Source organism: Larimichthys crocea, chromosome XXIV, assembly GCF_000972845.2.
Source record: "Larimichthys crocea isolate SSNF chromosome XXIV, L_crocea_2.0, whole genome shotgun sequence".
NCBI lineage: Eukaryota > Metazoa > Chordata > Actinopteri > Sciaenidae > Larimichthys > Larimichthys crocea.
In genome coordinates, this window is record NC_040034.1 from 3,067,422 (window position 1) to 3,092,906 (window position 25,485).

The window sequence follows — 25,485 nt, forward strand, 5'->3', positions numbered from 1 at the left end:
TCTCTGTTTTTCTTTCAGGGTTATGCCTAGTCAGCTGAGTATTGGTTGAAGATGCAGTCACATCTCCCTTTACTGAAAACTCTCTCTCTCTTTGTGGGCAAGTTTTTCCTCACTCGAACCGAGGGTCTAAGGACAGAGGGTGTCACTCCCTGTACAGATTGTAAAGCCCTCAGAGGCAAATGTACTTTGTGACTTTGGAGTATACAAATAAAATCAGATTTGATTTGATATATACACACTAGACTACGCCACACTTTAAATAATTTAATGAAAGTATCGATATTTGTTCATTTTGGTCAGATTTGTGTTCATTTCGCAACTAGCTAAACCAAAGTTAGCAAGTTATATCAATAGTATACTCTTAAAGGTCCAGTGTGTTGGATTTAGTGGCCTCTAGCAGTGTAGTTGCTGATCATAACCAACTGAATACCGCTCGCCTCACTGTCCCCCACACTAAAGGCCTCATCTAGAAGCCAGTGTTTAGTTTGTCCTCTCTGGGCTACTGTACAAACATTGCAGACACCGTAGAATAAAAAAAATGTCTCATTATATAGTAATAAAACACAACAATTCTTATTTTTAGGTGATGAAACCATAGTTATTCATATTATATGCCATATTCTGTACACAGAGGACTCTAAATCTTACACATTGGACCTTTAAATGAGGCTTTTCTACAGAATTAGTGTTTTTTAATGTGATACGTGTTTATTTATGCTGCCATAGGATTAGACTCCCTCCCCTCCGAGGCAAATGTACTTTGTGACTTTGGTCTAAACAAATAAAATCTGATTTGATTTGAGAAATACACACTAGACTACGCCACACTTCAAATAAGTTAATAAAAGTATCGATGTTTGTTCATTTTGGTCAGATTTGTGTTTTCATTTCGCGGGGCCGTGAACGCACCACGACGCACCACGCTGATTGATAACTGAGCGGCACGTCCGGGGCGGGCTTTAACTTTGATTGACAGGTCTCCGGCTCAATCGTCGCAGTTCTTCCGTTAGCTCGTAGTAACAGGGCGAAGATGGCGTAGAGGAGGAGAAGGGGACGAGGGGAGCTTCTCCTCCTCTCCGAGGCTGTGAGGAGGGAGAAAGAGGAGCAGGGAGCCCGGAGTTTGTTTGCTTTTTTCGGTTCCTTCTTCATGAAATGTGTCCTCGGACCGGTTCACCCGAATAAACCCGGGACAGACGTCAGTGTGTCCCCCCGCAGAGGAAGAATCCCCCCCGGCTTTTGTTTACCATGACGAGCCGCCGCAGCCCGAGCGCACCGCAGACATACCTCCGCATCCTCCCCCGGACCGACGCTCACACCAAGGTCAGTGATTGTTCCGTCAGCGCGGAGCAGCTGGAGCGTTTCTCCTCACATCAAATATATATATCACACATTTCACTGATTTAAGACAACTGTCCCTCAGCTGGACTGTCAACAATCATTTTATATTGAGGATTTTAGATTTTTTATTAATAAGGAGTTGTTTAAGTCATTTTCAAGCCTAAAATACACAAACATTTTCTAGTTTCAGGCTCTTATTTGTGAATATTTGCTGTTTTATATATATTTGAACTGTCCTTTGGATGAAAAAAGACATTTGAAGGTGTTTTTTTTTTTTTTTTACAATTTTCTGACATTTTATATCAAATGTAACATTAAGTATAAGAAGTAAAAACAGACTTCACTTTATGTTTGTTAAAAAATAAGGATTTACTGCATGTACCTGTCTGAAGAATCCAAATAAAAAAAAAACATTGAAATTAGAAAACAGACAGGGTGACATAATTAAATAATAAATAATAATAAGAAATGAGCTAATTAAAAGCAGAGTTGTTTAACTGGGTCATCATCTTATATTCTAGCTGTGGTACGATTTACAAGCCAACTTGAAAGGTGGTGGTACTGCTGCTTCTTCTTCTGTCTGTGTGTTCCTGTTGGTAATATAATATAATATAATATAATATAATATAATATAATATAAAAAATCCTCAACTTTCCCTCTGACTATGGAAGTCTAGTTCTAGCGTCAGACTGCGAGAGATCTCCATAACTCACTGTCTACGATCAGGTCACTCTCAAATTTGCACATTTAACCGGAGTTGTCTACGATCAGGTCACTCTCAAATTTGCACATTTAACCGGAGTAATAATAAGTCCTGAGCAACCACTTGTACTGTTACACTTTAAACGTGGTATTTGTAGTTTAGGTTTGGGCCTCACAGAGATGTTTGCCTGGAGATCATTCTTCCATGCAGATAGATTCTCTTTTTTTAACTTTCTAATAATGTATCATAAATTTTGTCAGTTGACCTCGTGCATATAAATGGTTTACCGTTGTTACAGGAATTTTAAGGAAAACCCTTAAAATAAGGAGGACTGGATTCAAAGTATCAAAGTTTAAGTTGAATTTATTATTCTTGTACAAGAAGGAGCGTTTAACAGTGCAACATACAGAAAGGGTTTACAGAGAAAAGGCTCCTCGAGGAGCTCTAACAGTTGGTTCTTATACATTTTTTAAAAATGGGCTGTCTGGGACACCTCCCACTGATACAGGTAACATCATAACATTCATTTAGTTGGTTTTCTGCTCAGTAATGAGCATTATGTTTTACATCCACATGGTACTCCCCTAGCCTGTCTCTCCTGTCCTTGTACTACTGATTTATAATTGTCTCTCCCTGCCAGCCTCAGTAAATCAGAGGCCAACTAAGGGAAGTATGCGAGACAGAAGACAGGACACACACACACACACTATCTATATGGGGTAAAACACCTGAACCCCAGTATAATCCTAATTTTTATAACAACCGTGAAGTAGATAATTGAGGTTTTCAGGTAGTTTTAATTATTTGGGAATATATAAAGTTTCTAATTTGCATGTACTTACTTACAAAGAGTTTCCTGAGGAGCTCGTGTTTGTTCATTAATTACTGGAATGACATTCGAGTGCGTTCATTAAACAGTGTATTTTGGCTGCTTAAAATTCACTGAACTGTACACTAATATAGTAATGATGTGTATTTTCCTGCTGTGGGATCATTAAAGTCTCTCATATCTTATCTCATGTGTGATTTTTATGTTCTAGGATGGATTTTCCAGTCAGTGTCCCACACTGGAGGAAGATCTCCCTTCAAACCACCCAGCGCCAACAACAGATCACTTCCAAGACCATGGAGCCCTGTGGAGGTAAAGAACGAAGAGTCACCGTGAAGATGACCTCTTTAGGAACACGGGTCCCCCTCCACTGTCCCGGCCCAGCATGATCCTCCATCAGGACATCTGCCACGATTGTGGGCTGGTCTGACTTTCCATCACACACACTCGGACTTCATCTACATGTAGCCAAACGCCGGCTTTGCAAAGTTAACCGGCTTCAGATCTCGGTGTAAGTGCCCCAAAAAGTCTCCATGATTTTGGGCATTTTCAGCCAGATCTGCACTAGATTCTAATCAGGCTGTATGTAAATGTAGTCACCGATGCTTCCTAAATAAGTCAAAAAAGTCCACACACACTCTGTAACTAGAGCAAAGCAGTTTGATAATGAACAAACTGCTCCCGTTTCCCGGGACAGAAAGAAAGGAAAGACACGAGATACTGTAGCAAAGATCAAGGCCTGTGATTAAATTAGATTCATAGTGTTTTTTTTGGTTTGTTTTTTTGGCACTACCTCATCTCCATAACAAGTCCAACAGGAGTGAAAGGGAGCGCGATCAAGTACAAAGTACAACTTGAGGATTGTGAAGCGCCGCAGCAGTTTTCCACCTGGATGAGTTTGGTTTTAGTTTCAGAGGGTTAATAATAAAGAGAGCACATGAAGCACACTGACATTCACTTTCAGTTCAACCATTTTGACCTATGCATCTGTCACCAGATAGAAACTTTATTTTTTATTATTTTCTTTCATTTATCATGTTTGCAGTTTAAAAAAAAAGAAGCAGGTGGAGACAAAAAATGGCAATATTCCCCCAAGAGATCCATAAATTTGGGCAACTTACAGTATTTTAAGTCTAGTCCAGTTTTCTCTCCTTCATTTTGTCCTTAACATACTTTTATTTTTGTCCTTCCCCCCCCGGATATGTTCTCAATTTGTCCTTTTTTTTTAAATGTGCTAACCTGCTCCCGTTTTTGTTCTTCCCCCGCTTAAAACAAGCTTTTGTGTAAGAGACGTACAAACAGCACAGACGCACGTTTGATTCCTTTTCGTGCCGTAAACCGCGAGACAAAATAATCTTTAAAAAAACATCTCGCGTCGTCTCTCCCTCTCCCTCAGAGGATTTGTCCTAACCTGAATGAAACCCCTGGTCTTATTTCTTTTCTTTTAAATGATTTATATGAGATGAGAAGAAGAAAAAAAATCACATTTAACGGGATTTGTGCAATATTTGATCCTAACTGTCATGTTGTTGACCAAACTGTATATTGTATAAACAAGTGACAAGTTGTTTGAAAGCAACAAAATCACCAATGTCTTCCATTAAGATATGTATAGACTCATGTTGCATTAAGCTTATTTAGCGGGACTCGTGGTGCCAACATAAATAGTAGCCATGCATGATCCAGTAGTGATGCTTGCTTCATGAAGAATAGTGAAATCGATTTCTAGACTTAAAGCTGTGGAGACTTCATCTCAAAGGGCGATAGATTGACGTACTGCGCCTTTAAAACGCACCACGTTTAGACACAGCTTTAGCCCGAAAATCTTAAGACTAATACGAGATCTCCTTTTTTTTTTTGTAGAATAAATTGCATGATTTTAAAAATACCAGTTAATGTGTGACACAATCAGGGTATGCAGTTAAATATTGATTCCAGTGGTTTTATATTGTCGTATGCGCTCAATATAAGTGAGTGAAACTGTTTCTTAGGATGTCCTAAATTGTATTCAGAGACTCACAAGCATCAAAAGAAATTAGGTAGTTATTATGCAACAGCCCAAAAAAAAAAAAGCTCCCAAAAAAGTCTCAGATGTGACAAAGATAGAAACTTTAGTTAGTACTTTGAATCCTTTAGGTTTGGGTAGAACTGCTCGGGATCCTGACGTAGCGTCTTTTAGTCTCTAGAATTAAGATCTCACCATGACATTGTATTGTACATAATACCTCATAGTTTTTTGGGATTCAGAGCGATATATTTTAATCCATAAAATTGTATTTGATTAGAGTTTTTAGAAGCAATAACCTACAATAATGCATGAGTTTAGTGCCAGGGTGTAAATGTTTGAAAAAGGGGTCTGTGACGTCACGTGGAAAGGATCTCCCTCCCTCTGTTTTAGCCTACGGTAGCTATCTATTAGTCACTTTTTAGTTTTTCTGGAGTGATTTAGAATACAGTATCACTTCTGAGGGTCGGGGCAGAATAAGGTATACGTGAGGACAGCTGTAGCATCAGTTATTACACTGACAAATGATATTTTCCCAGCCTTGTACACCAAAAAAACAATAACTCAAAGCGATGGGTACATGAGAGATGCTTTAAATATCAGTTCCTGTAGCATTTTTACATCGACGCCCACCCCGCCCTTAAGAAATCTCGACTTTCAGTAACTCTGTGGCTGCAAAGGACTTACTGAAGGAACTTGACACTTGTTTGAAAAGCACTTTCTCTCCATGTACTGACTTGCACCGTCACCACCACCATCCTGTCTTTGAATACCGTGTTCTAAAAACCCCGTACGGCTCTGTGGGGATTTATAATCACACTTTATAAGCAAGTAGGCGTCTAGCCACATGAATTATATGGTTTTAAAAAAAAATATGCATGACTTTAGCAGAATAATGAATGATTTGTATTGCATGCAATAATCCAACTTTGTAATGTGAATGAGTGTTAATTAGGCTAATGAAGTGTTCATGTCAGGTGTTCTGTGACCGGGTTTTGGGGGGGAACGGTTGTTTCACACAACAGCAAGCATGTTGAAGTAGCTTCGATCATCATCAGCTGTCTTTACAGACCAAACTGCACCAAAAAGAAGTGAACGGAGAGTGTGGGGTGTTTCTGCTCTCGCTCTCTGACCACGGCCGTACAGCCACAGTGCAGCTGAAAAAACACCATCCAACCTTTGTTCCCATTTTAAAAAAGAAAAAAGAAATACAACAAACGCTTAGGTAAGATGATTAATGACATTACTTTGATCAACTTTTCCACTGAGGAGGTGGACTGTGTAGAAACTATGCACTCCAGAGGGAGGAAGTGGGCATGCTTATTACGTGTGAGCCTCTTGTCTGGTTTTGTATTAACTAAAGAAAAAAAAAAGAATCTGTATCAGAAATTCAGCAATAAAATGCAGCATGGTGCCAATTGGAATGCTGTGTTGATGTTTATTTACAGTGTGAGTGACATAATGTTTACATATGTTTACAGGCTGAATAAATATTTCACCAAACGTGTAACATGGAAAAACAACAAGTCTTAAACAGTGATTGAAGAACGGTCCGGTCTTCTACTTGTCGATTTCCTCAGAGCTGCTGCTGATGTTGCTGCTGCTGATGTTGCTCTTGCTGCTGCTGCTGCTGCTGCTGATGGTGGTGCTGCTGCTGCTGTCAGTCAGTCTGCTCTCAATGCGCACGAGCCGCTGCAACAGGGCATTGAGCAGCTGTTTAAACTGCAGTGGAAAGAGACAAACGGATTATTTCTCAGTTAAAGTCATTTGGGGTGTGGTCGAATAGTCAAAAATAATAATAATTAGCTCCTAAGTCCTTTCCTAACCACTTTTCCTCGACCTCGATGGATGGCTACGTTAATACTTCAGGGTCATTTCACTCAGTGACGAACCTTCATGAGCAAAACTGAATACTTAACTGCACCCAAAGTGTCTGTGTTTCCTTTCTTTAGTCACACTTGGACTTTGGGACTTTAGAAATACAAATTCAAACAAAGGAAACTGGATTTGCTGTAATGCTGATTTACACTTAGTTAATGTGATGTCACACACACTTAATTACCTGTTCACACCCTGTCATCTACAGTTTTTATTTAATTAGTCATAAAAAGTTGCCAGATCGTGACAAACATGTGATAGAACAAGTTACAGTGTTGATAGTGCTCAGATTATTAGCATAGTATAAGAATGAAATGGAGCCCTACAGTTGTACATACAGCACCTCAGCGTCAGAATAAACATTTCCTTGTCTCACCTCATCCATGCTTTCTTTGCAGGTCTTCGTATCAAATGTGACTGCACGTGCTGTCACCACTGAGCTGCTCTTGAGGATGTAGCTGCAGAGAAACGTGAAGTAACGTATCCACAAAGTGAAAAATAAAAGGAATTATTCATTTATGTGACGTCATGTGAAGCTGGCGTTCACCTCTTCTTTAAAGAAAAGCAATAAGGCACTTGTTTGTTTGAGCCTCTCCAGGCAGCAGTGAGTCTGTACACAAGGAGTCAATATGCTTTGTGAGCTCGCAGACGCAGCAGAGCTTACCAGCCGATGTTTGGTTTGTAGAGGAGAAACATGTTGCGAATCGCAGCCAGGTGTGACGGGGCCGCGCGGATAAATCTCCCCAGAGCTGAGTGGCAGCGGCGGCATTTAAGAGGGCTGTAGACGCTGAGGGGAAACAGACGGGACAGAAAGCATTCAGACGGAGCTGACAAAGAAGAACACGGACACTGTACATCAACATCATACAATACAATATGTACAAAGGAATATTTGCAGCTCTTTTTTCCACTCACCAATTAGCCATCGCCCCCCCTCTCGATACCGTTGTTGCCTCGCTGACGGCCACATCATAGGTTACTTCTGAGGGGAGGCGAGCAGTGAAGCAGTGATTAATATCAAACTGGGATTAAGTGATTATCACTGATGCTGGGGAAGGTAACGGTAGACAAGACGAGCTGTCTCATGCAGAAGCTGCAGGGTTGCAAAGGTGCACAAAGTTAAGCTCAGGAAATTTGGAAATATTCCAAATCGGAATTAACTGAAATTTATGGGAATGAACTGGAAACTGGGGGTAATTTAAACAAACTGTATGAATCTAAACATTTAGTTTTGTCATAAAAGAACAATTAAAAAAACATTTCAACAAAAAAACAAAAATAAAACTTTATCAAGTTTGAATTATTTTATTAAACAATATTATGTGTATATGTCCACAAGCTCAAATGTGTCTTCCATAGTCTCTAAAGTGTGGTCCAGGTACACAAATCACCTGTGCAGGTAGGGGGCGTGGCCTAAACACTCCCCCCTACAGTAAGCAGTGAATAGGTAAGTGTACCTGCATGAAATCTGGTCGTTTTAATAAAATTATACTTAAACTATATTTAAGTCCCCTGTTAAAGGGGCTAACCTTCAATTTGGTAAATTCCCAGATTATTCCCATGGGAAGTTTCCAACTTTGAAAATTCCCAGAATTTTGCAACCCTAAGAAGGTGTCGATAAAGTGTGACATACAGTATAATTTACTAAACTACACCTTATTTTAAATAATTGTTCAAAATAGCCTTTTCCATCTGATTCAGTTGCATTGTCCTATTTAACTTTATTTATTATATTTTAACCTGTTTTTAATGTTGTATTCTTGTAATTTGATACTTTCATGGTTCTTTTTGTTTGTTTCTGTTATTTGCTGTCTACTCTCATTTATTGTAAGGTGACAGAAAGGCGCCTATGAAATAAAATGTATTATTATTATTATTATTATAAAAAACAACAGCTAGGTCACGTGATGTCCACTGAGCTGTCTCCATGACTACGGAGCAAACCTTCACCGAGGAACACCGTGTGGATGTGAGTGGACTTGAGTTTTACCGACATTATCTCATGTCTTAACACAGTCCACGGTCCTTGTGTCGTTTTTCCGAGTCAGCCCCGTGAACTCACTCAGACATATGATCGAGTCCAGCTGCTTCATCTCCCCACAGACGCCGAGCGAGTCCCCGAGGATCCTGCTGCACTGCCAGCAGTGGAGAGTCGCCGGCTGGGTGAGCTGGAGCTTCGTGTCCGTCTCCACATCGACTTTACTTTGGATTAAGAAAGTCCCGTCGAACTCCATGTTCATAACTTTAAATACTGTCGTTGAACCCCGTTAATCTCGGTGTTTAATCCCGGTAATCTCGGTGTTTAATCCCGGTAATCTCGGTGTTTAACCGGAGCTTTGTTTACGTTTGTGAATTTGAACTCGGTGTCATAAGGCGGGAAACCTTCGTCTTCTTCTTCTTCCGTTTTATCTCGTCTTAGTTTGCTCGGTGCCGCCACCTGGAGGAATATAAGAACTGCAGTTATACCGTACATCCGTTGTAAAAAATAAATATATATTTTTTAAAAAGTTAAATAATTAACACTACAAATTTATATATTTAAAAATAATTTTAAGCGAAATATATTTTATATGTTATTTATATTTTACGTTAATTAGCAAAACGCTACAAAAGACGCCTTGGCTCTGATTGGCTGTGAGGTACATCCGGTCATACACAGTAGCCAATCAAACGGCTCCTCTGCTGTGTTTTGAATCGGGGGTGATTTTAACCGTCAGGCGCCGACACACGTACACACACACACACAGAGACACAGAGACACAAAAACTCGTGTGTGTGCTGGTTTCTTCTCAACTAAAACGGAATAAAGTGTCACGGTAACATGGATCTGGACTCCATGAAGTACGCAGAGCTGCAGAGCCTCGCCAAGGAGCTCGGGATTAAAGCGAACGTGAAGGTAACGGACGTTAGAGTAACTAAATGTACTCACGGTAACGGTCACTGTGAGCTAACGTTTGTGTTTGGGAGTAACTGAGCGAAATAAACTCAGCTGTGTTGGTTTTTGTTCTTAAAAAAAAAAAAAAACAGGCTGATAAACTCCTCAAGGCGATCAAGCAGCATTATGAACAAGAAAAGGACAAACAGGAGGAGGTGAAGGAGGACAAACAGGAGGAGGTGAAGGAGGTCAAACAGGAGGAGGAGGTGAAGGAGGACAAACAGGAGGAGGAGGAGGTAACGTTACCCTGCTCCAGGCTCACTTTAACCATGCATTTCTCTTGTTTATTCCTGTCCTCTAACCGGCGTGTTGTGATGTCTTCCAGGCACAGGAGAAGGACTCTGTTGCTGTCCAAGAAGACAACAATGAGACACCAGACAGTGCTCGGCCAAATGAAGAAGTTTCCAGCCCGGCTGTGTTTGTGAACACGCGTCGAGGAAAAGGGAACGGTACCAAGAGAAAGATCTCTGATACTGCGACTGAGTGTGACGGCAAGTTACCTCCAAGTGCTGCAGAGGTATTACACATTATAACACACACACACGCCTCCACCCTTCTTTGGTGCGGATATGCAAAGCAGTTCTTTGCGTTCAGGAGGATTAAAGAATGAACCGTTGTTTTAAAGGTTGCCCCCGCCTCGAATAAGAAGAGAAAAGTGTCTTCTGCCAAGGATGCTGGCCAAAGTGAAGCCGAGCATCCCGAGGAGCTCCTCCAGCAGCCTGACACGAAGGATGATACAGGTCGGTAGTGCAGTGTGATGAAAGGGAATACAAACTTGTTGTAAATGTCCTGTAATTTCATCAGACACTAATTATTTCTATTATGTGTCCAGAAAAAGCGCCAAAGGTGGCCAGAGCTGGTAGAATCCCTCGTTACCAAGGAGTCCAGCTGAAGAGCAAGCTGCAGCTGAAGCCCGTCACACCCAGTAAGTTTGTTTGCTCCTTCCCTCACACCCAGTCTCTCCGTTTTGACAGTAATTAAGTGCTTTTATCTGTATAAAGTCTCCAAATAATGAAAGCATTTCTTTTGCAGACTTTAAAAAACTGCACGAGGCTCATTTCAACAAGATGGAGTCGATTGATTCCTACGTCCAGAGGAAGACGAAGCAGAGCGAGACGCACAGGGCGTCAGTTAAAGATCTGAAGGTATTCAGAAGCTTCTGAACTATCTTGACATTAATCAATAATACACCTGTAAGTCTAAATGATGTTTTGTTTTTAATTTAAATTCCATTTTATTTTCAGAACCTTTTAGATAAAACTAAACAGCAGCAACCTGATGCCAAAGCTAAAGTGGTGAGTATCACCAAACTGTTACTAGTATATGAACTCTGTGAGGGTGATGACCCGTGTTTATGTTTGTGTTCTGCAGAATCCGATCCGTGCTTCCATGTTCAGCCCGGCCCAGGTGAATAAGAAAGCAGCCGAGGAGAAACGCAGACAAACTCTGCTGTCGGCCAGCAAGGCTCCTCCGAAAAAACCCGCCGTGAAGGAAGACGCTCCGTTCAGACCGTCTGTCCTTTCCACCCGCAGGATCAATGTTCGGTGAGCGAGTCTTCCCAAGGCATTTGTAATTAATTTGAATGGCAGAATACTGTTCACTCTCTCAGGGACTTAAGCAAGTAACCAGCCATTGCTGGTGAAGTTTAGACCTCTCTGCCACTCCTATGTGGAAGAATTGTTTCCTGGACTTGAATTTAATATGAAATGTATTATTTAAATCTTTTCATTAGTGTATAATAACCTGAAAGTAAGAATAGTTTTGTTTTTGAAGAATGAATCTCCTCCATCATGTTTCCAGGCACAGTGTGTATAGTTTTAACAACCCAGTGTGTTTGAATGCAGCTTCTCAGAAGCCACTCATGACAATGAGTACAAGAAGTCCTTGGTGAAGACGCCAGCACGCATGTCGCCCTGCGTGGCCTCGAGCACCCCGCAAAAACCGACCACCGACGGAGGAAAGCCCAACAACGTCAAGACTGCCCCTTTCTCTGCCACAAAAACTCCAGGTACGTTTTCCGCTCGAATCCCTGGAGTGATATCTGAATTTGTCATAGATATGTACTGAGTGAGTGAGTGACTCGTCTTCTCCCTGAACTCCAAAGGAACGTTCGTTTTCACCGGCAACACGAGCACGACAACAACCCCCGGAACACAGAAGTCAGCCTTTGACCTGAAGGCGAGTCTGGCTCGTCCTCTCACCTACAAGCCTCATGCAGGTAGAAAACACTTTAATTTCTCCTTTACTGAAATATTTAATGTCAGCAGACAGACGATGATGATGATACATATACATTTTTTAAAGGTAAACTGAAGCCGTTCGGAGAAGCTAAAGAAAACACGGCAGGGAACAAGTCGCTGATCTCTGCAAACTCTCATCAGAAAAACTACAAACAGCCCAAAGTCCAGACACGGTATGTGTAAAATGAAAACACACACTGGTTCATATTGTTTTGTCTCTCACATCGGTCTCACGGGTGTTTCTGCATCTGATTTTAGGGAGGACAGGAGGGCAAAACACACGGAAGGCAGGAAGCAGAAGAAAGAGAGCGCGCTCGGGACGAGGAGAGGCCTCGTCATGATGTAGGAGCGTCGTGCTTTTTGTAGATGTTTTGTACAGCTTCTTGTTCCAGTGTAAATATTTTGTTGTCTGCAGCTGATGCGTTCCTTTCTACGGTCTTTTAGCCTCCTGTCAGGAAACATTTTCTGCTCCTATCCAACCCACGTAATGTTTTTAGACTTTACTCATGCGATAGTTAAAGTAACACTTCATAGATCTGAACGATGCATTCATGTATTTAGATGTGTAGAGAAGCGATTGCCTGTGTTGCTGCATTTTGAATGGTGATTTTGTTCTTAAAGGTTTGATATGATCAATGTTTTTACTTTTTTTGGGAAAGACTGATAAAAAAACACATTGATGCAAAAGATTTCTCGTCTGTATTGTTTGGTTTTTTTTTTATTAAAATTGCTTTTGTAGTTTGCTGTAGTATTTTAAAATCTGTGTGCAACAAAGACTCAATATCAAAATCTGTCCAACAAAAAAAAAGTCACATGCATATGAAAAATATTTTTATTGTTAAATAAGATCTGATTGTTTGATGTGTCACAGGCAGGACTGAACAGAATAAACAACTTGATTTTGTTGATCTCCTTTGACAAGTCCTTACGTGATCACAAACACTTCAGGGCTTTTACTAAGTAAGGAATGGATCACAGTCAGTGAAGTGTCACCGTTACCAGCAGATGAAAAGAAGCGGGACAAAGACCAACAGGCGGGGGTGTGATGGTGTTTGGTCCACCATGTGACAGTTAACAGTAGTAGTGTTTGAAATACTGCAGCACAGCACTTCAGACTTCAGGATTCCTCTTGTACACCTCGTAGGCAAACTCCTCCGTGTGTGCGTAATCTTTGCAGACGCCAATGTAATCGATCTCCAGCTGGAACGGGCCGTCGGCTTTGTCCCCCAGAGTAAACCCAATGGTGTTTACCTGCAAATCCAAAAAGATGCAGCAGATATCGACTTAACAGGGCACAGAGTACAGCTACAGGTTAAAAGGTACAGTGTAATTCAGCTATTGCTTTGTTTATCAATATGTGTGACTTTTACTCTACCTTGTCGAGCCAGAGAGGATGCTGATCGTCTTGTATCCTCCCACGATGTGAAAGGAAGAACTTGGAGAAAGGTATCTGTAAACGAGCAACACTTAAGTATTAGAATGACTGCTCACTTTGCATATTAGACTCCAGAAAAACTGTCAAATATTAAGCCAGAAGTCCGCTCTATTGGGGCTCTGCTGGGGTTTTAACATTTACTTTACTCACCTTGACGTCTTGCCAGTAGGGTCCTCCCCTGGTGTACAGGAAATAACAGTACATGTCATCTTTCTGGTGAGCGAAGTACGTCTCTGCTCCGACTGTGATCATCCATGGACGTCCATCGCCACGGACACGCAAATGCAGGGTGTTGAAAGTGGTCCAATCGTAGTGCTGCTTTCTGTCAAATGAAGCCTGGGAGACAAAAAGTTTAGAGGTTAACTTTGAGTGCAGCTGAAGCTGTCATCTAACTTTTCTTTATAATTTAAACAAACTACAGAGGAGGAAGAAGAACTAGTTTGTAGAATTCAGCTGGTGTGTTGTGTACATGATCTCAGTGTCCTGAATTCTTCAAACTTTAGGAAAAAAATCACGACACTAACCAGCATTTGCTTTGAACGCATCGTGCAGTAGCCGCTGTAGCGTGTTTCTCCATCCTTTGGAGGAGCAGAGCTCAGAGTCCCGTAAAAAAAACAGGTATTGTATTTGCCGAGCTTCAAGTAAGCTTCGCTTTGGCCTCCTATCTCACGATCCGAGGACACCGTCCACGACTCCAGGGCCTCTGGATTTCTGAACTCGAACACCACTCGGTTCTGCTCCAACATGTGATCGATGATCGGTTTGCCTTCTGGACCGACCCAGGTGTCAGAAAACTCCTTTTTCAGCAGCGTGAAATGTTTCTTTATCCCCTCCAAACCCTTCGAGAGTCCAAAGTTAATATTCTGCCATGGCCACTTGTCTTCTTTGGGCTGGCCGGGTCGTCTGTATTCGTTCTGGGTCACGGTTCTTCTGGGCACGGTGAGAGCAGAGATGGAGGGAAGGAGCGGCTGCTGGTGTTGGTAGATGGAGCTTAGCAGCCTCACCGAGGGGAGACGTGTGATCCTTGGTAGAGACATCTCAGTGGCGATGTGGACGAGTCACTGCTGGGATACATCACACAGAACAGTGGTGTCATTACACTTGAGTTACAGGAAGGTAATGGATGATATTATCTCTAGTTTCTTTATTTTCTTGGTCCTGATCTCAGGTGCATTACTTATGATTGCAGTTTTGGTTTAAAGGTCCAGTGTGGAGGGGGATTTGTGAGACTTTTTTATCTGCAGATGCCACTTCCACAAAGTGGAACACCGGACCTTTCACGTAGTTTCTCCTTCATTCTAGGAAGGAGAGGGTGAGGCGACAGGGTTGCAGTCAGTAACCATACCGTTAGATGACGCTAAATCCTACACACTGCTCCTTTAACTTTTGACTCTTTAGCTTCATGTAACGTGCTGCTGGATTATGTGTAAATCATCTGTTTACTAAATTTACATTAGACTGTGTCTAATTGCTGAAAATCTGAGGATCGATCACGTGCATAGATTTATATTTTATTTATTGATACATTCTGTTTACACTGCTGAATCTTTCTATATTTGCCATATTTAGACTGTTTACATCTTTTAGATTTGCCATATTTTTCTTCGATATCTTCTTAACTTGTATATATTTTTTACTTTTATATTTCATGTATATTGCTGTTTGCACCAGGTATATGAGGGAAACACTATTTCAATATAGTCTTTCCTACCTGTGAGCGTCAGTCTCTGCAACTCCACCCTCAAAATATCAGTCACTCCAAGTCCAGTAGCTATTGTAATTGCTTGTGCAATACACAAGTGCAATCTTCTCATGCATGCATACTGCACTTTAAACAATCAGTGTCTATTCTCTGTACAGTCTCTCAAAGACTCAATTCTTTATATTGTTTTAGATTGTCCTCCTCTGTAAGTCGCTTTGGATAAAAGCGTCTGCTAAATGCAATGTAATGTAATTTATATATTGTATAGTTCACTGTTACATGGCTTTTATCTTACTGTTTTTGGTTTTATTTAACTGTTATTTATACCCTGTGTATATAGTGTTAAATTATATATCCTATAGGTGTATGGTGGTACAGTTTCTTGGGATGTTATGTTCAAATGTTTTTGTTTTCTCTTGCTGTCACTTAACATTTGGGAGCTGCTGTAACAAAAACACTTTCCCTGCGGGGATTAATAAAGTATTTCTGATTCTGATAACAGCATGCCCTGTACATGTCTGTACATGACTTGACGTGATTTATATCTCCATCTTATTTCTATAATTTCTTTTTTTCCAGTTTTTTATGCATGTTCCTATTAGTAAAACTCGTGCACAGGTTTATTTGCTCTAACATTTGCACATGTCGCACCTGTCTGTTTCTACTCACTCCCACCACGTTGTACCTGAATCGTGGATATTTCACGGACGTCTTGTTCTTGTTTTAATCAGACTCGGACATCCTCGTCGGCTCTTCTTAAACTCTGAAACAGCAGCTTTCATCTCATCCACCGATCCAAGGTTGTTGTCCGGATCCACACGGAGGCCGAGCGGAAGCGCTTGTGTTGCGTTTAGGGTACACTCGGTAACAAAAGTAACCGCGTCAAACACACGAGGCGGTGGAAGGTTTTAAATTACCGAGGGAGCATTGAACGCAACACTGGCGCACCAAAGATTCCAGCCCTGACTGACGCACTCGCTGTCAATAAGTAGTTCTGCTCTGCGCGCATAATGCTGCTTATTTATTATTATTAATTTAAATAAATATTATACTCACAAACATGAATAGGTATTTTATTATATGTATATATATAGAAATAGATAGAGATATAAAAAAACAGCGTTTTTAACGATGGTGTCAATATCGAGCGCGCATGCGCAGTGCTGCCTTTGTGTTAGCTACATTAGCCGCAGCTAGCCCGAGACGACGCAGAGCGGAGCTAGCGTCGTTAGCCGCGTTAGCTCATCATGGTGAACGTAAAGAAGCGGAAAGGTCGGGTCGTGATCGACTCCGACTCCGAGGACAGCGCCAGCGACGACAACTTAGACCAGGTCGGTGTTTGTGGCGCGCGCGCGTCTGTTTTTGTGTTTGTGTTCAAAAACGTTTCGGTTGAGTTGTCAACAGTTTGAAGCTAATGTGGAGCTAACTGCGCTGTGTTTGGCCTGGAGAGAGAGAGAGAGAGTGTGTTATTTATACTACATCACACACACACACACACACACGCACACACACACACGCGCGCTGTTTGTTTTTAGTCTTAATAAACTGTGAGCTGATTTCTCGGTGGTGCGTTCAAAGACACAAAACAGCGTCTCTTAGCACGGAGCGGCTAAGTCGTGCTAAAGGTTACATTCCGTAAGATGGACTCACGCTCGTGTTAAGGCCTTTTACTGTTTGTGTTTGTTTGTTTGTTTGTGTGTGTTTATTAACTGCTACACACACACACACTGCAGCCGCTCTTGATTTAGCGTGGAAGAACCTTATCTCCCGCATGACGTCATGGCTGCAGAGCTCCCGTGAAGTCCTATTTCGGTTGTTGTTGTTGTCAAACAAGCGGCGGCAAAAGCTGCAAGAAGAGCACGGTGTGTGTGAACCGTGAACGTGACGGGTCTGCAGAGATGTGATGTGTGCACGAGCTGCTGCTCTGGTCTGTGTGTGTGTGTGTGTGATGAAGAGTTCACGAGCTGTTGTAGCTATGTAGGTCACATGTTTACAGTGTAACTTTAATTACACCACACCAGGCTCTGCCAGTTTTTATTCCAGTAATTCAACTCTGCAGATGCACAGCACTGGACCTGTGTAAGTGTGCTGGAAACAAGCTCAACAGACAGACAGATACATATAGACAGGGGTGCACAGAACTTTTTCAGTGAGTACCAGGAGATGAAGTTTGGTACTCACTCATTATGTAGCGTGGTCTTAAAAAATGCCATCCTCCTCACTGTCCTCCGTGTCGCCCCCACTGTCCCAATGGCTTGCCCCACATTCGTATGCTCCTTGCTCTTTTCATGTTTGTCAAATAAAGGATGGTTGAAATTCTTTGAGCCTTTATAAAACGCACCTGTTTTATCTGCAAGGTGTGGATGTGAGCGGCAAATCTTGCACCACATTTCAGTGCGTTCACCAGCCACTAGCCACTGCACATCTTGAAGCCACTTTTCCGAAAAAAGTATTTTCCTCGGCTCTGGCTCCGGTTGGTGTTTTTTTGTAGGTGGGGAAACGCCAAAGAAGCTGCTTAATGTCTGGTGTTTTTTAGTAGTTGACGAGCAACATGTGTAAGATATGAGACAATCGGTCAAGTGGGCTACGCAAAGGCGCTCAGTAACACAAGTGACATTACGCATTCGTTATTTTTGCTGCGCATGCGTACCAGCGTACCAGTTATGTGCACCCCTGCATATAGATTATATGTACTTTATTCATCCCACCATGGGGAAATGTACGTGTTACAGCAGCAGAGGAAAGTAAATGGTTAATGGACTGTACTTATATAGCGCCTTTCTAGCGCTCTACACTACATATCTCATTCACCCCATTCACACACATTCATACTCTGATGGCATTGGCTACCGTGCAAGGTGCCAACTGCTCATCAATTTGCGGATCTAACCATTCACACACATTCACACACCGATGGCACAGCCTTCGGGAGCAATTTGGGGTTCAGTATCTTGCCCAAGGACACTTCGACATGCAGACCGCAGGAGCCGGGGATCGAACCGCCGATCATCTGATTAGTGGACGACCCGCTCTGCCTGTAGCATACACTACACTACACTACAGAATTAGAAAAAAGTAGAAAAGGCAAAAAACAAACAATAAACAGAAATATCTATAACCTACAATAAACACGAAAAACAATCAACCTTCAAAAACAGACAAGTACTGAGGATAAAAGTGGCATGATATATAAAAAGAGTATTGTAATGTAAAGTGAGCATAGTGTGAGAAATATTGCAAAGAAAGTGACCATGATACAAAGAATAACTGCAAGGTATAAATGAAATAAAATAGAAAAAAGGAGACTACGACATGATAGATCGATCGATCAATCGATCCACGAGACCACGTCATGTATCGAGACTCTGAGGTGTCAGGACCAAGACTGGACCGTATGTCGCTCGTTTAGGTGGCTGACATTCACGCACATTGAGTCACCTCGTTAAGCGGCGCCATGAAGTATTTACGAACCTCTGTGACGCTGTTTTTCAGATGAACTCTGAATTTTAGGAAGCAAAACTTTATCCCAGAGGATTTGGCTGGTGTCTCCTCCCAGACCAGCTAAAACATAAATCAGACAGTTAAGAGACGGACCAGTAATTATGGTCTCCAGCTAAAATCCTGACACTGAGACGAGAGCGAGTAAGAATGTCGTTCCGAGACGAGACCTTCAATAAGTGGACTTGAGCTCGGACTCAAGACCAAGACCGATCTCAGGCACTGCAACGCCGCAGTCAGTGAAACAGTTCAATGTGAACTGGCCACATACACACACATCCCTGCTTCCAGGTTGTCTCTGTGGTTTGCAGCTTTTTCACATTTCCACATCAGAGGAGTCGCTCAGCTGTGTGCTACGTGTTGTTGTTGTTGTGTATGATCTTGTTCAGATGTATTCAAGCCCCGGGTGGAAGTGCTGTCTTGACCCAAAGTTCTGCAGCTCACACCGACCATCAGAGCAGCTTTCTGTGCTCGCGTGTTATTCTACCTGTGGGGAAAGTGACTCGCTCGTGCCCACACGGAGCTCAGTCCTGCGTCTTCCGGAAGATTTTCTGCTATATATGTGTGTGTTACAAAGTGAACTGGTCAGATTTTAAATATTATCAGGGGCATCCTCACTCTGTACATGCGCTCACACGCATCTCAGCTCTGAATGTGGCTCCTGCATCCTCCATGTGGTTTGTGTTTGTATTTAGAGTCCAAGACACGTTTTACTACCAAGTATGAGCCGCGGCATTTCCCACTTTGCATGATTCAGATTTTACAGGGTGCCCTTTCTGAACCCCGTCACTGTGTTCTTGTTTTCAGGAGCTCTTGTCTCTGGCCAAGAGGAAGAGAGTCGACTCGGGTGAGCAGGAAGAGCCGGTCAGCAAACCTGCAGCTTCTACGGACTCTGAGACATCCGATAGCGACGATGAGGTTTGTCAGTTTTTAACTCTTTGAGCTCTCATGTTGTTATCGAGCACCTTTTTGAAGCTTTCTCACCCAAAGAATATAATCCCAAAACTTTTGTTTTTCCTCTCCTTCTCTGTCTAGTGGACTGTGGGTGGCACCAAAGGCAAAAAGAAAGTTAAGCCAGGGAAAGGGTCTGAGAAGAAGAACGCCACAAAGAAGAAGGTTCACAAAGCGACGGCGTCCGGCAGCTCAGATGGAGACAGCTCAGCAGAGAGCTCTGCGCCAGAGGAGGGTACGGAAAAATATCATCTCCGCTCTGCAAGCGGGCTTTCTTAATTTCTCGTGTGTGTGTGATCATTTTATCTTAAGAAACCACGGCGGTTTCTGTGCATGATTGAAGACGAGGAACCTGTGGTGGCGGTTGTAGCAATGTCAACACAACAAACTAACACACACACACATCCTCAGGTTAATGGTATTTTACATAAGCAGTGCAAAGAGCCTTTCTGAAGTGTGGATTACACACCGTCAGGGCGTCCTGTCCGCGGGTGCTTCAGGTGGCTGAGATTAGGTGACTCACTCACTCATCCCACTTTTATCCCGTCTGGCACGCAGCGCAGCATCTAAGCTGTTGTTTGTTTGTGGTGCATTGTTCTGCTTCACATCCCGGAAAAGTCTTTAAGGACACGTGAAAGAAAAAAACAGCTCTTTGTTTCTTTAAATAAATTTGAACTATGATGTAAAACTCCGAATATAGAATGACGTTATTTAGTGTTTTATCATGTTAGTCACATTAAAAACAGCTTTTATTAGTACTCGGTGTAACTTAGGCTTTGTCTGTCATGACTAACTGCATGTCTCTGCTAGAAGTTGTACATAAAATCTTTCAGGAGACGTTAAAATATGTATATGAATGTTTTTTATTGACCAGTACTAAATGTAGAGTGGAAAACCTCAACGATGAGCAATATAATTGGCTAATGCTGTGAAGCTTTGAACCGATATGACACAAATAACTTTATAAAAGAATATTTAAGAAGTTAAATACAAAAAAGGTTTTTCTGTGCATATCAGACAACATACACGCCAATATTAATATCTGTGATAGGCCAATATCACCACCAGGCTCTGAAAGTTGGTGTAGACGGAGCCGAATGGGCTAAAATAAAGGAAGAGCTTGTGGTTCGGCCACCCTGAAGTTTCATGTTTGTGTTCCTGAAATCAGCTGGACGATGTTTTTATTTATTTTTTTATCTTTAGGTGAAGTGTCTGATTCAGAGAGCAACAGTTCGTCTTCCAGCTCCGACTCGGACTCCTCCGAGGACGACGTCTTCAGGGACGGTTACGACGACGACCTGATGGGAGACGCGGAGGACAGAGCTCGGCTGGAGCAGATGACGGAGAAGGAGAGAGAGCAGGAGCTGTTCAACCGAATCGAGAAGAGAGAGGTGCTAAAGAGACGGTGAGTGGCGGCGACGACGTGAGAGAAGCCTCCAGTTTATCATGCTTGCAATAAAAATGAGAGAACGTTCATGCATATGGAGCGTGAGTGCATTTTAGACTGTTTGTTTTTTCACAGTTTTGAAATTAAGAAGAAGCTGAAGACGGCAAAGAAGAAGGAGAAAGAGGAGAAGAAAAAGAAACAGGAGGAAGAGCAAGAAAAAAGGAAGCTATCTCAGGTTCAAGACACACAAGTGGTGAGTTCATGTACTGCACCGCATTGAAGTCAGGCTCATGTAATGGCAGCATTATCCTTTGTGTAACAAGTACATTAATGTGTAATGTCGATTCCTTCCCAGGTCATGTCACACAACAAGGAGCGGCGATCCAAACGTGACGAGAAACTTGACAAAAAGTCCCAGGCCATGGAAGAACTCAAAGCCGAACGTGAAAAGAAGAAAAACAAAACAGGTCGGTGCGACGTTAAGCTTCTTTGTGACGCGTTGTCGTAATATTTAACTTCCAAAAAGCTGAAGTTTCATTTCTTTTTGGCGAGCAGCGGAACTTCTGGCCAAACGCCAGCCCCTGAAGACGAGCGAGGTTTACTCCGACGACGAGGAGGAAGAGGAGGAAGACGACGACAAGTCATCAGTCAAAAGCGACCGGAGTTCGCGCTCGTCGTCTTACGACGATGACGAGTATGTTTTGATTCTGCTCTAAAGCGACACGTTCGCCGCAGGACCGCGCTCCTGATTTAAAGTAACGTCTTGACTGCGTTCTGCCAACAGAAAAGAAGAAACTCCACCGAAGTCGCAGCCTGTTTCACTACCAGATGAGCTCAACAGGGTGCGTCTGTCCAGACATAAGCTGGAGCGCTGGTGCCACATGCCCTTCTTTGCTAAGACTGTGACCGGATGCTTTGTGAGGATAGGGATTGGGAACAGCAGCAGTAAACCAGTTTATAGGGTAAGCTTGATTTCTACCGTTTGTGCGTCTTGTATGACGGAGATCGTATTGATCTGGGACTCTTTAGTAATAGATTTAGCTGCATATATTCTGATTGGTGATGGTTCGTTAATCTTAATCTTTTGCTGTTAAAAGGTTGCAGAAATTGTGGACGTAGTAGAGACGGCGAAGGTTTACCAGCTTGGATCAACGCGAACAAACAAAGGATTACAGTTAAGGTAGATCTACAGATGCTTTATATGTATCTCGACAGACCTTCCACCGCCCCTGCTCGCCGAAAACGTGACCTTTTTGACTGTTTGTCTTCCTCAGGCACGGTGGTGACACGCGGGTGTTCCGGCTCGAGTTTGTATCAAATCAGGAGTTTACAGAAAACGAGTTCATGAAGTGGAAAGAGGCGGTGAGTCTGTCTGAAAAAGCAAAAACAAAAGTCTTTAGTTTCAGTCGTAGATGGGACGCATTCCAATTCCGTGTGTTGGTTTTGTTTGTCCCTCTTCCAGATGATAGTGGCGAGCATGCAAGTACCGACACTTGACGAAATCACCAAAAAGGAGCAGTCCATCAAAGAAGCTCTGAACTATAAGTTCAATGACAAAGACATAGAGGATGTAAGTCTGCCTCTCTGCATGTTCTCTGGTTCCTCTGCCTTCCTGCAGGACACCGTGGACCTGAACCTTTTTATTTTTTTTGTCTTTACTCGCTGCAGATTGTTAAAGAGAAGGACCGGTTCCGAAAAGCCCCTCCGAATTACGCCATGAAGAAAACCCAGTTACTCAAAGACAAGGTGAAAGAACTCTTTGTGCTACGTTAAAAAATGATATCTAGAAGATTAACTTAGATCTTTGCAGCTTTTTAAATGTTAAATGTCAAAGCCTGCTAATGGCTACATCCACATGAATCCTCGGTTTGACTCGGGCTACTTCATCGTTTCTCTCTGCTTTGATTGAAGGCCATGGCAGAAGAGAGCGGAGACGGCGAGAAAGTCAAAGTGATCCAGGATGAGCTGAACGAACTGGAGGAAAGGGCAGAGGCGCTCGACAGACAGAGGACCAAGAACATTTCTGCCATCAGGTACACACACACACATCTCTCTGCAAGTTCCACGCTGTAATGAAAACAGACTGGAGCTCTTGGCTTCAGATCCACGGTTTAAAGGTCAGCGCAGTTTGTTTCAGTTTGGCAGTCCAAACTGGAAAGTACTAAAAGAATGACTTGTTCTCTGTTGTTTACAATCAGGACAGACGTGTCTTTGACACTTACATATTTTTCTTTTTAATCATGCAGCTACATCAATCAGAGGAACAGAAGCTGGAACATCGTCGAATCTGAGAAAGCTCTTGTGGTAAGCATCACACCCCCTTCATACATGTGCTACGTTCCAATGATTATTTTTAGTCGGGGTTATCAAATGTGTAGGAATTCAGAACTTGGAACTAAATTGTATTTTTGTGCTTTTGTAATTTAAATGGATAAAAGCGCGTGAACGTTCACATAACCCAAATGTGACTTTGTTCACAGGCTGAAGGACAAAACGCCAAAAACCAACAAATGGACCCGTTCACACGGAGACAGTGCAAACCCACCATGGTGTCTAATGTAAGATTTCATGTCATTGTTTTACATCAAGTGTTCTGTATCCTCAGTGGAACCAACACAGCTCAATCTGACTTTTATCATTGTGGTTCTGCAGGCCAGAGATCCGTCAGTCCACGCAGCTATTCTCGCACACCTGAACCAGAAGTACGGTTCTGGATCACAAGCCGATCCTTCAAGCGGAGAGAAGAACAAACTGGTAAGCGGAGGCGACTCCCAGCGCTGCACGCTCAAGTGTTTACTCCTTTCCCTTTGTTTGCACTGCCTGAATCCTGGTCGTAATCCTGCTCATGCAAGCAGAAAGCCCAGGGAGTGCTTGTTGCACCGCTGACGTGCTGTTGGTTCATCAGAGGATGGACTCTGTCATAGTTTGTCTAAGAGTAAGCAGCAGTTGATTCATGATTTTGGCTTTTTGGCTCTGCATGATCGACTGCTATTGAAGATTTGAACATTAGCGGATCAGTGGAAGTGAATGCAACACTCCGAGAGTGCAACACAAATATTTTGACCCTGAAATGAACTCATAATTCTGATCAGTATTGATCAAAGTGATGATGATTAGCATTTTTGACATTATGAGAATAAATCCAGACTTTTCATCTTTTTTAAGTTAACGAGACATTTTTACAGCATCAGCTGATTATCTACAGCTTAAATATTAATCATTAAGCTCTATTGAAGAAAAATAATAAATTGGGACGTTCATTTGATGCAAAGTAAAGAGACTGTGCCAGTAAACAACGTTCTACTTTTTCAGGCGTGAATATTCTTTTATTTCTCTCTGTCTGTCGTATTACAGGGTCAACCAAACCTGAAAGACAAAGATGTCCCCAAGCCAACCACCGACCTCTCAGAGGACTTGTTTAAAGTCCACGATTTTGACGTCAAGATTGACCTCCAGGTTCCAAATGCAGGTAAGGCGATTGCCTCTCGTTTTTTTTGTGTGTTCACGCTTCGCAGTCACATATTAACGTTTGTTCTCGCGTGTCCGCAGAGGCAAAGTCGCTGTCCGTGAGCTCCAACGCGCTGCCTGTAAAGGACGGCGCCCCCCGCAGGTCCCTCAACCTGGAGGACTACAAGAAGAGGAGGGGGCTGATCTGAGGCAGCCGGTCCGTCATCCAGAAATCCACATTGCATGTGTAATTGAGAGAGAGTGTGTGTGAGAGAGAGAGAGAGAGAGCGTGAGAGAGTGTGTGTGTATCTGTGTGTATCTGTGTGTGTGTGAATGTGAGTGTGATTCCCGTAGGACGTGTGATTGAATGTTGATACAACAGACTGTTTATCCGCACACAGAGGAAATACTGATTGAGACAGCGAAGGCAACATTTTTCTTAAAGTTTCGGAAGAAACTCCAGATTATTGTTGTTTTGTTATTTTTCATAATCACACAGACTCGTATACAACAGAGTTGTGTTGTTGTTTTTTTTATGTATTTAACTTCTTTCCCCCTCTTTTGGATCTTCTGGAGTCCACTCCATGTTTTTGTTTTTTTCTGAAAGGACACAGCGCTTGTGGATTTATTACCTTCGAACAAGGACACTATCTTAGAAGACTTAGATCGTTGAGGCATTTTGATATTACTGGACTGGATGTGCTGGAGCTCACCAGCTCGTCCTCACCAACATTGAATTACTGTTGTAAATGCCCCCCCTTCCCTTCCTCCTTGCCCCCTCCCAAAAGATAAAGTGTGATCATCTGCCCTCGCGGTCCATCCTGACTTTTAACAGCCTCGTGTTTTTTTTGTTTTTTTTTTGCGGCCTCGATGATCACCTTTTTAAATCTTTGAAACAACCCGATTTAAGAGAAGCCGTTTTCTGTGGCTGACCTGATTATAAAAAGTGTTTGTTTTCTGTTCTCTCTCAGTTGGTTGTCCACGGGGATGAACTCCCCTGCCCTTAACTCCCAGAGCAGATTCTATGTGTTATCGATTGTGTCCATAGTCAGTTCCTGTATTGTTGTGGCATGCCATGTAAATATGCATTTTGGAGTGAGTGCGGGAAAAAAATAAAAAGAGGCACTGTTTCATAA

The 25,485-nt window shown here is 42.4% G+C and overlaps 4 protein-coding genes and 1 long non-coding RNA gene across 9 annotated transcripts; 3 read left to right on the forward strand and 2 right to left on the reverse strand.

Annotated features, from left to right (window-relative positions):
• The first annotated feature begins 986 nt into the window (after positions 1-986).
• On the forward strand, positions 987-6,294 carry LOC109142873 (uncharacterized). The gene is made up of 2 exons (XR_002043081.2): positions 987-1,320; positions 3,083-6,294. It is a non-coding gene; the product is annotated as an uncharacterized LOC109142873 (long non-coding RNA).
• On the reverse strand, positions 4,100-9,137 carry oip5 (opa interacting protein 5). The gene is made up of 5 exons (XM_010751420.3): positions 8,817-9,137; positions 7,670-7,736; positions 7,419-7,541; positions 7,131-7,212; positions 4,100-6,598 (listed from the first exon to the last, which is right to left on the reverse strand). Exons 1-5 carry the CDS (start codon positions 8,992-8,994, stop codon positions 6,437-6,439), a joined length of 612 nt encoding a protein of 203 aa, XP_010749722.3. The 5' UTR covers positions 8,995-9,137; the 3' UTR covers positions 4,100-6,436.
• Positions 9,138-9,472: 335 nt separating this feature from the next.
• Positions 9,473-12,587, forward strand: nusap1 (nucleolar and spindle associated protein 1). Of its 4 annotated transcripts, none has more exons than XM_027275026.1 (12): positions 9,473-9,650; positions 9,782-9,925; positions 10,015-10,206; positions 10,315-10,429; positions 10,522-10,614; positions 10,722-10,834; positions 10,934-10,984; positions 11,061-11,233; positions 11,534-11,697; positions 11,794-11,907; positions 11,994-12,102; positions 12,188-12,587. In XM_027275026.1, exons 1-12 carry the CDS (start codon positions 9,576-9,578, stop codon positions 12,273-12,275), a joined length of 1,431 nt encoding a protein of 476 aa, XP_027130827.1. In that variant the 5' UTR covers positions 9,473-9,575; the 3' UTR covers positions 12,276-12,587. The 4 variants fall into 4 exon arrangements, with proteins under 4 accessions (XP_027130827.1, XP_027130828.1, XP_027130829.1 ...); XM_027275027.1 differs by having other exon boundaries at positions 9,782-9,905; positions 10,013-10,206; XM_027275028.1 differs by having other exon boundaries at positions 9,782-9,895.
• Positions 12,588-12,815: 228 nt separating this feature from the next.
• On the reverse strand, positions 12,816-15,899 carry ndufaf1 (NADH:ubiquinone oxidoreductase complex assembly factor 1). 2 transcript variants are annotated; one of them, XM_010751421.3, is made up of 5 exons: positions 15,752-15,899; positions 13,889-14,428; positions 13,515-13,700; positions 13,305-13,379; positions 12,816-13,180 (listed from the first exon to the last, which is right to left on the reverse strand). In XM_010751421.3, the coding sequence occupies exons 2-5, from the start codon at positions 14,399-14,401 to the stop codon at positions 13,040-13,042; spliced, it is 915 nt and encodes a 304-aa protein (XP_010749723.3). In that variant the 5' UTR covers positions 14,402-14,428; positions 15,752-15,899; the 3' UTR covers positions 12,816-13,039. The 2 variants fall into 2 exon arrangements, with proteins under 2 accessions (XP_010749723.3, XP_019133485.2); XM_019277940.2 differs by having other exon boundaries at positions 13,889-14,425; positions 15,752-15,894.
• A 311-nt stretch (positions 15,900-16,210) lies between these two features.
• rtf1 (RTF1 homolog, Paf1/RNA polymerase II complex component) lies at positions 16,211-25,485 on the forward strand. Its single transcript, XM_019277906.2, has 18 exons — positions 16,211-16,397; positions 19,372-19,482; positions 19,600-19,750; positions 20,719-20,920; positions 21,038-21,155; positions 21,258-21,369; positions 21,458-21,596; positions 21,687-21,864; positions 22,000-22,082; positions 22,177-22,264; positions 22,365-22,472; positions 22,571-22,648; positions 22,814-22,935; positions 23,149-23,206; positions 23,383-23,460; positions 23,555-23,656; positions 24,257-24,371; positions 24,452-25,485. The coding sequence occupies exons 1-18, from the start codon at positions 16,314-16,316 to the stop codon at positions 24,556-24,558; spliced, it is 2,034 nt and encodes a 677-aa protein (XP_019133451.1). The 5' UTR covers positions 16,211-16,313; the 3' UTR covers positions 24,559-25,485.

What these genes read in the sequence shown, in the direction of transcription:
- nusap1 (XM_027275026.1), top strand. Translation starts at nt 9,576, where the DNA reads ATGGATCTGGACTCCATGAAGTACGCAGAGCTGCAGAGCCTCGCCAAG. An exon ending in CGTCAGTTAAAGATCTGAAG is followed by an intron (nt 10,835 to 10,933) that starts GTATTCAGAAGC and finishes TTTTATTTTCAG; the next exon opens with AACCTTTTAGATAAAACTAA. An exon ending in CTCTGCCACAAAAACTCCAG is followed by an intron (nt 11,698 to 11,793) that starts GTACGTTTTCCG and finishes TGAACTCCAAAG; the next exon opens with GAACGTTCGTTTTCACCGGC.
- oip5 (XM_010751420.3), bottom strand. Translation starts at nt 8,994, where the DNA reads ATGAACATGGAGTTCGACGGGACTTTCTTAATCCAAAGTAAAGTCGAT. An exon ending in GGACTCGATCATATGTCTGA is followed by an intron (nt 7,737 to 8,816) that starts GTGAGTTCACGG and finishes GCCTCCCCTCAG; the next exon opens with AAGTAACCTATGATGTGGCC. An exon ending in TACAAACCAAACATCGGCTG is followed by an intron (nt 7,213 to 7,418) that starts GTAAGCTCTGCT and finishes GTTTCTCTGCAG; the next exon opens with CTACATCCTCAAGAGCAGCT.
- rtf1 (XM_019277906.2), top strand. Translation starts at nt 16,314, where the DNA reads ATGGTGAACGTAAAGAAGCGGAAAGGTCGGGTCGTGATCGACTCCGAC. An exon ending in AACAAAGGATTACAGTTAAG is followed by an intron (nt 22,083 to 22,176) that starts GTAGATCTACAG and finishes TGTCTTCCTCAG; the next exon opens with GCACGGTGGTGACACGCGGG. An exon ending in TCATGAAGTGGAAAGAGGCG is followed by an intron (nt 22,265 to 22,364) that starts GTGAGTCTGTCT and finishes TCCCTCTTCCAG; the next exon opens with ATGATAGTGGCGAGCATGCA.
- ndufaf1 (XM_010751421.3), bottom strand. Translation starts at nt 14,401, where the DNA reads ATGTCTCTACCAAGGATCACACGTCTCCCCTCGGTGAGGCTGCTAAGC. An exon ending in TGCGTTCAAAGCAAATGCTG is followed by an intron (nt 13,701 to 13,888) that starts GTTAGTGTCGTG and finishes TTTGTCTCCCAG; the next exon opens with GCTTCATTTGACAGAAAGCA. An exon ending in CCTACTGGCAAGACGTCAAG is followed by an intron (nt 13,380 to 13,514) that starts GTGAGTAAAGTA and finishes GCTCGTTTACAG; the next exon opens with ATACCTTTCTCCAAGTTCTT.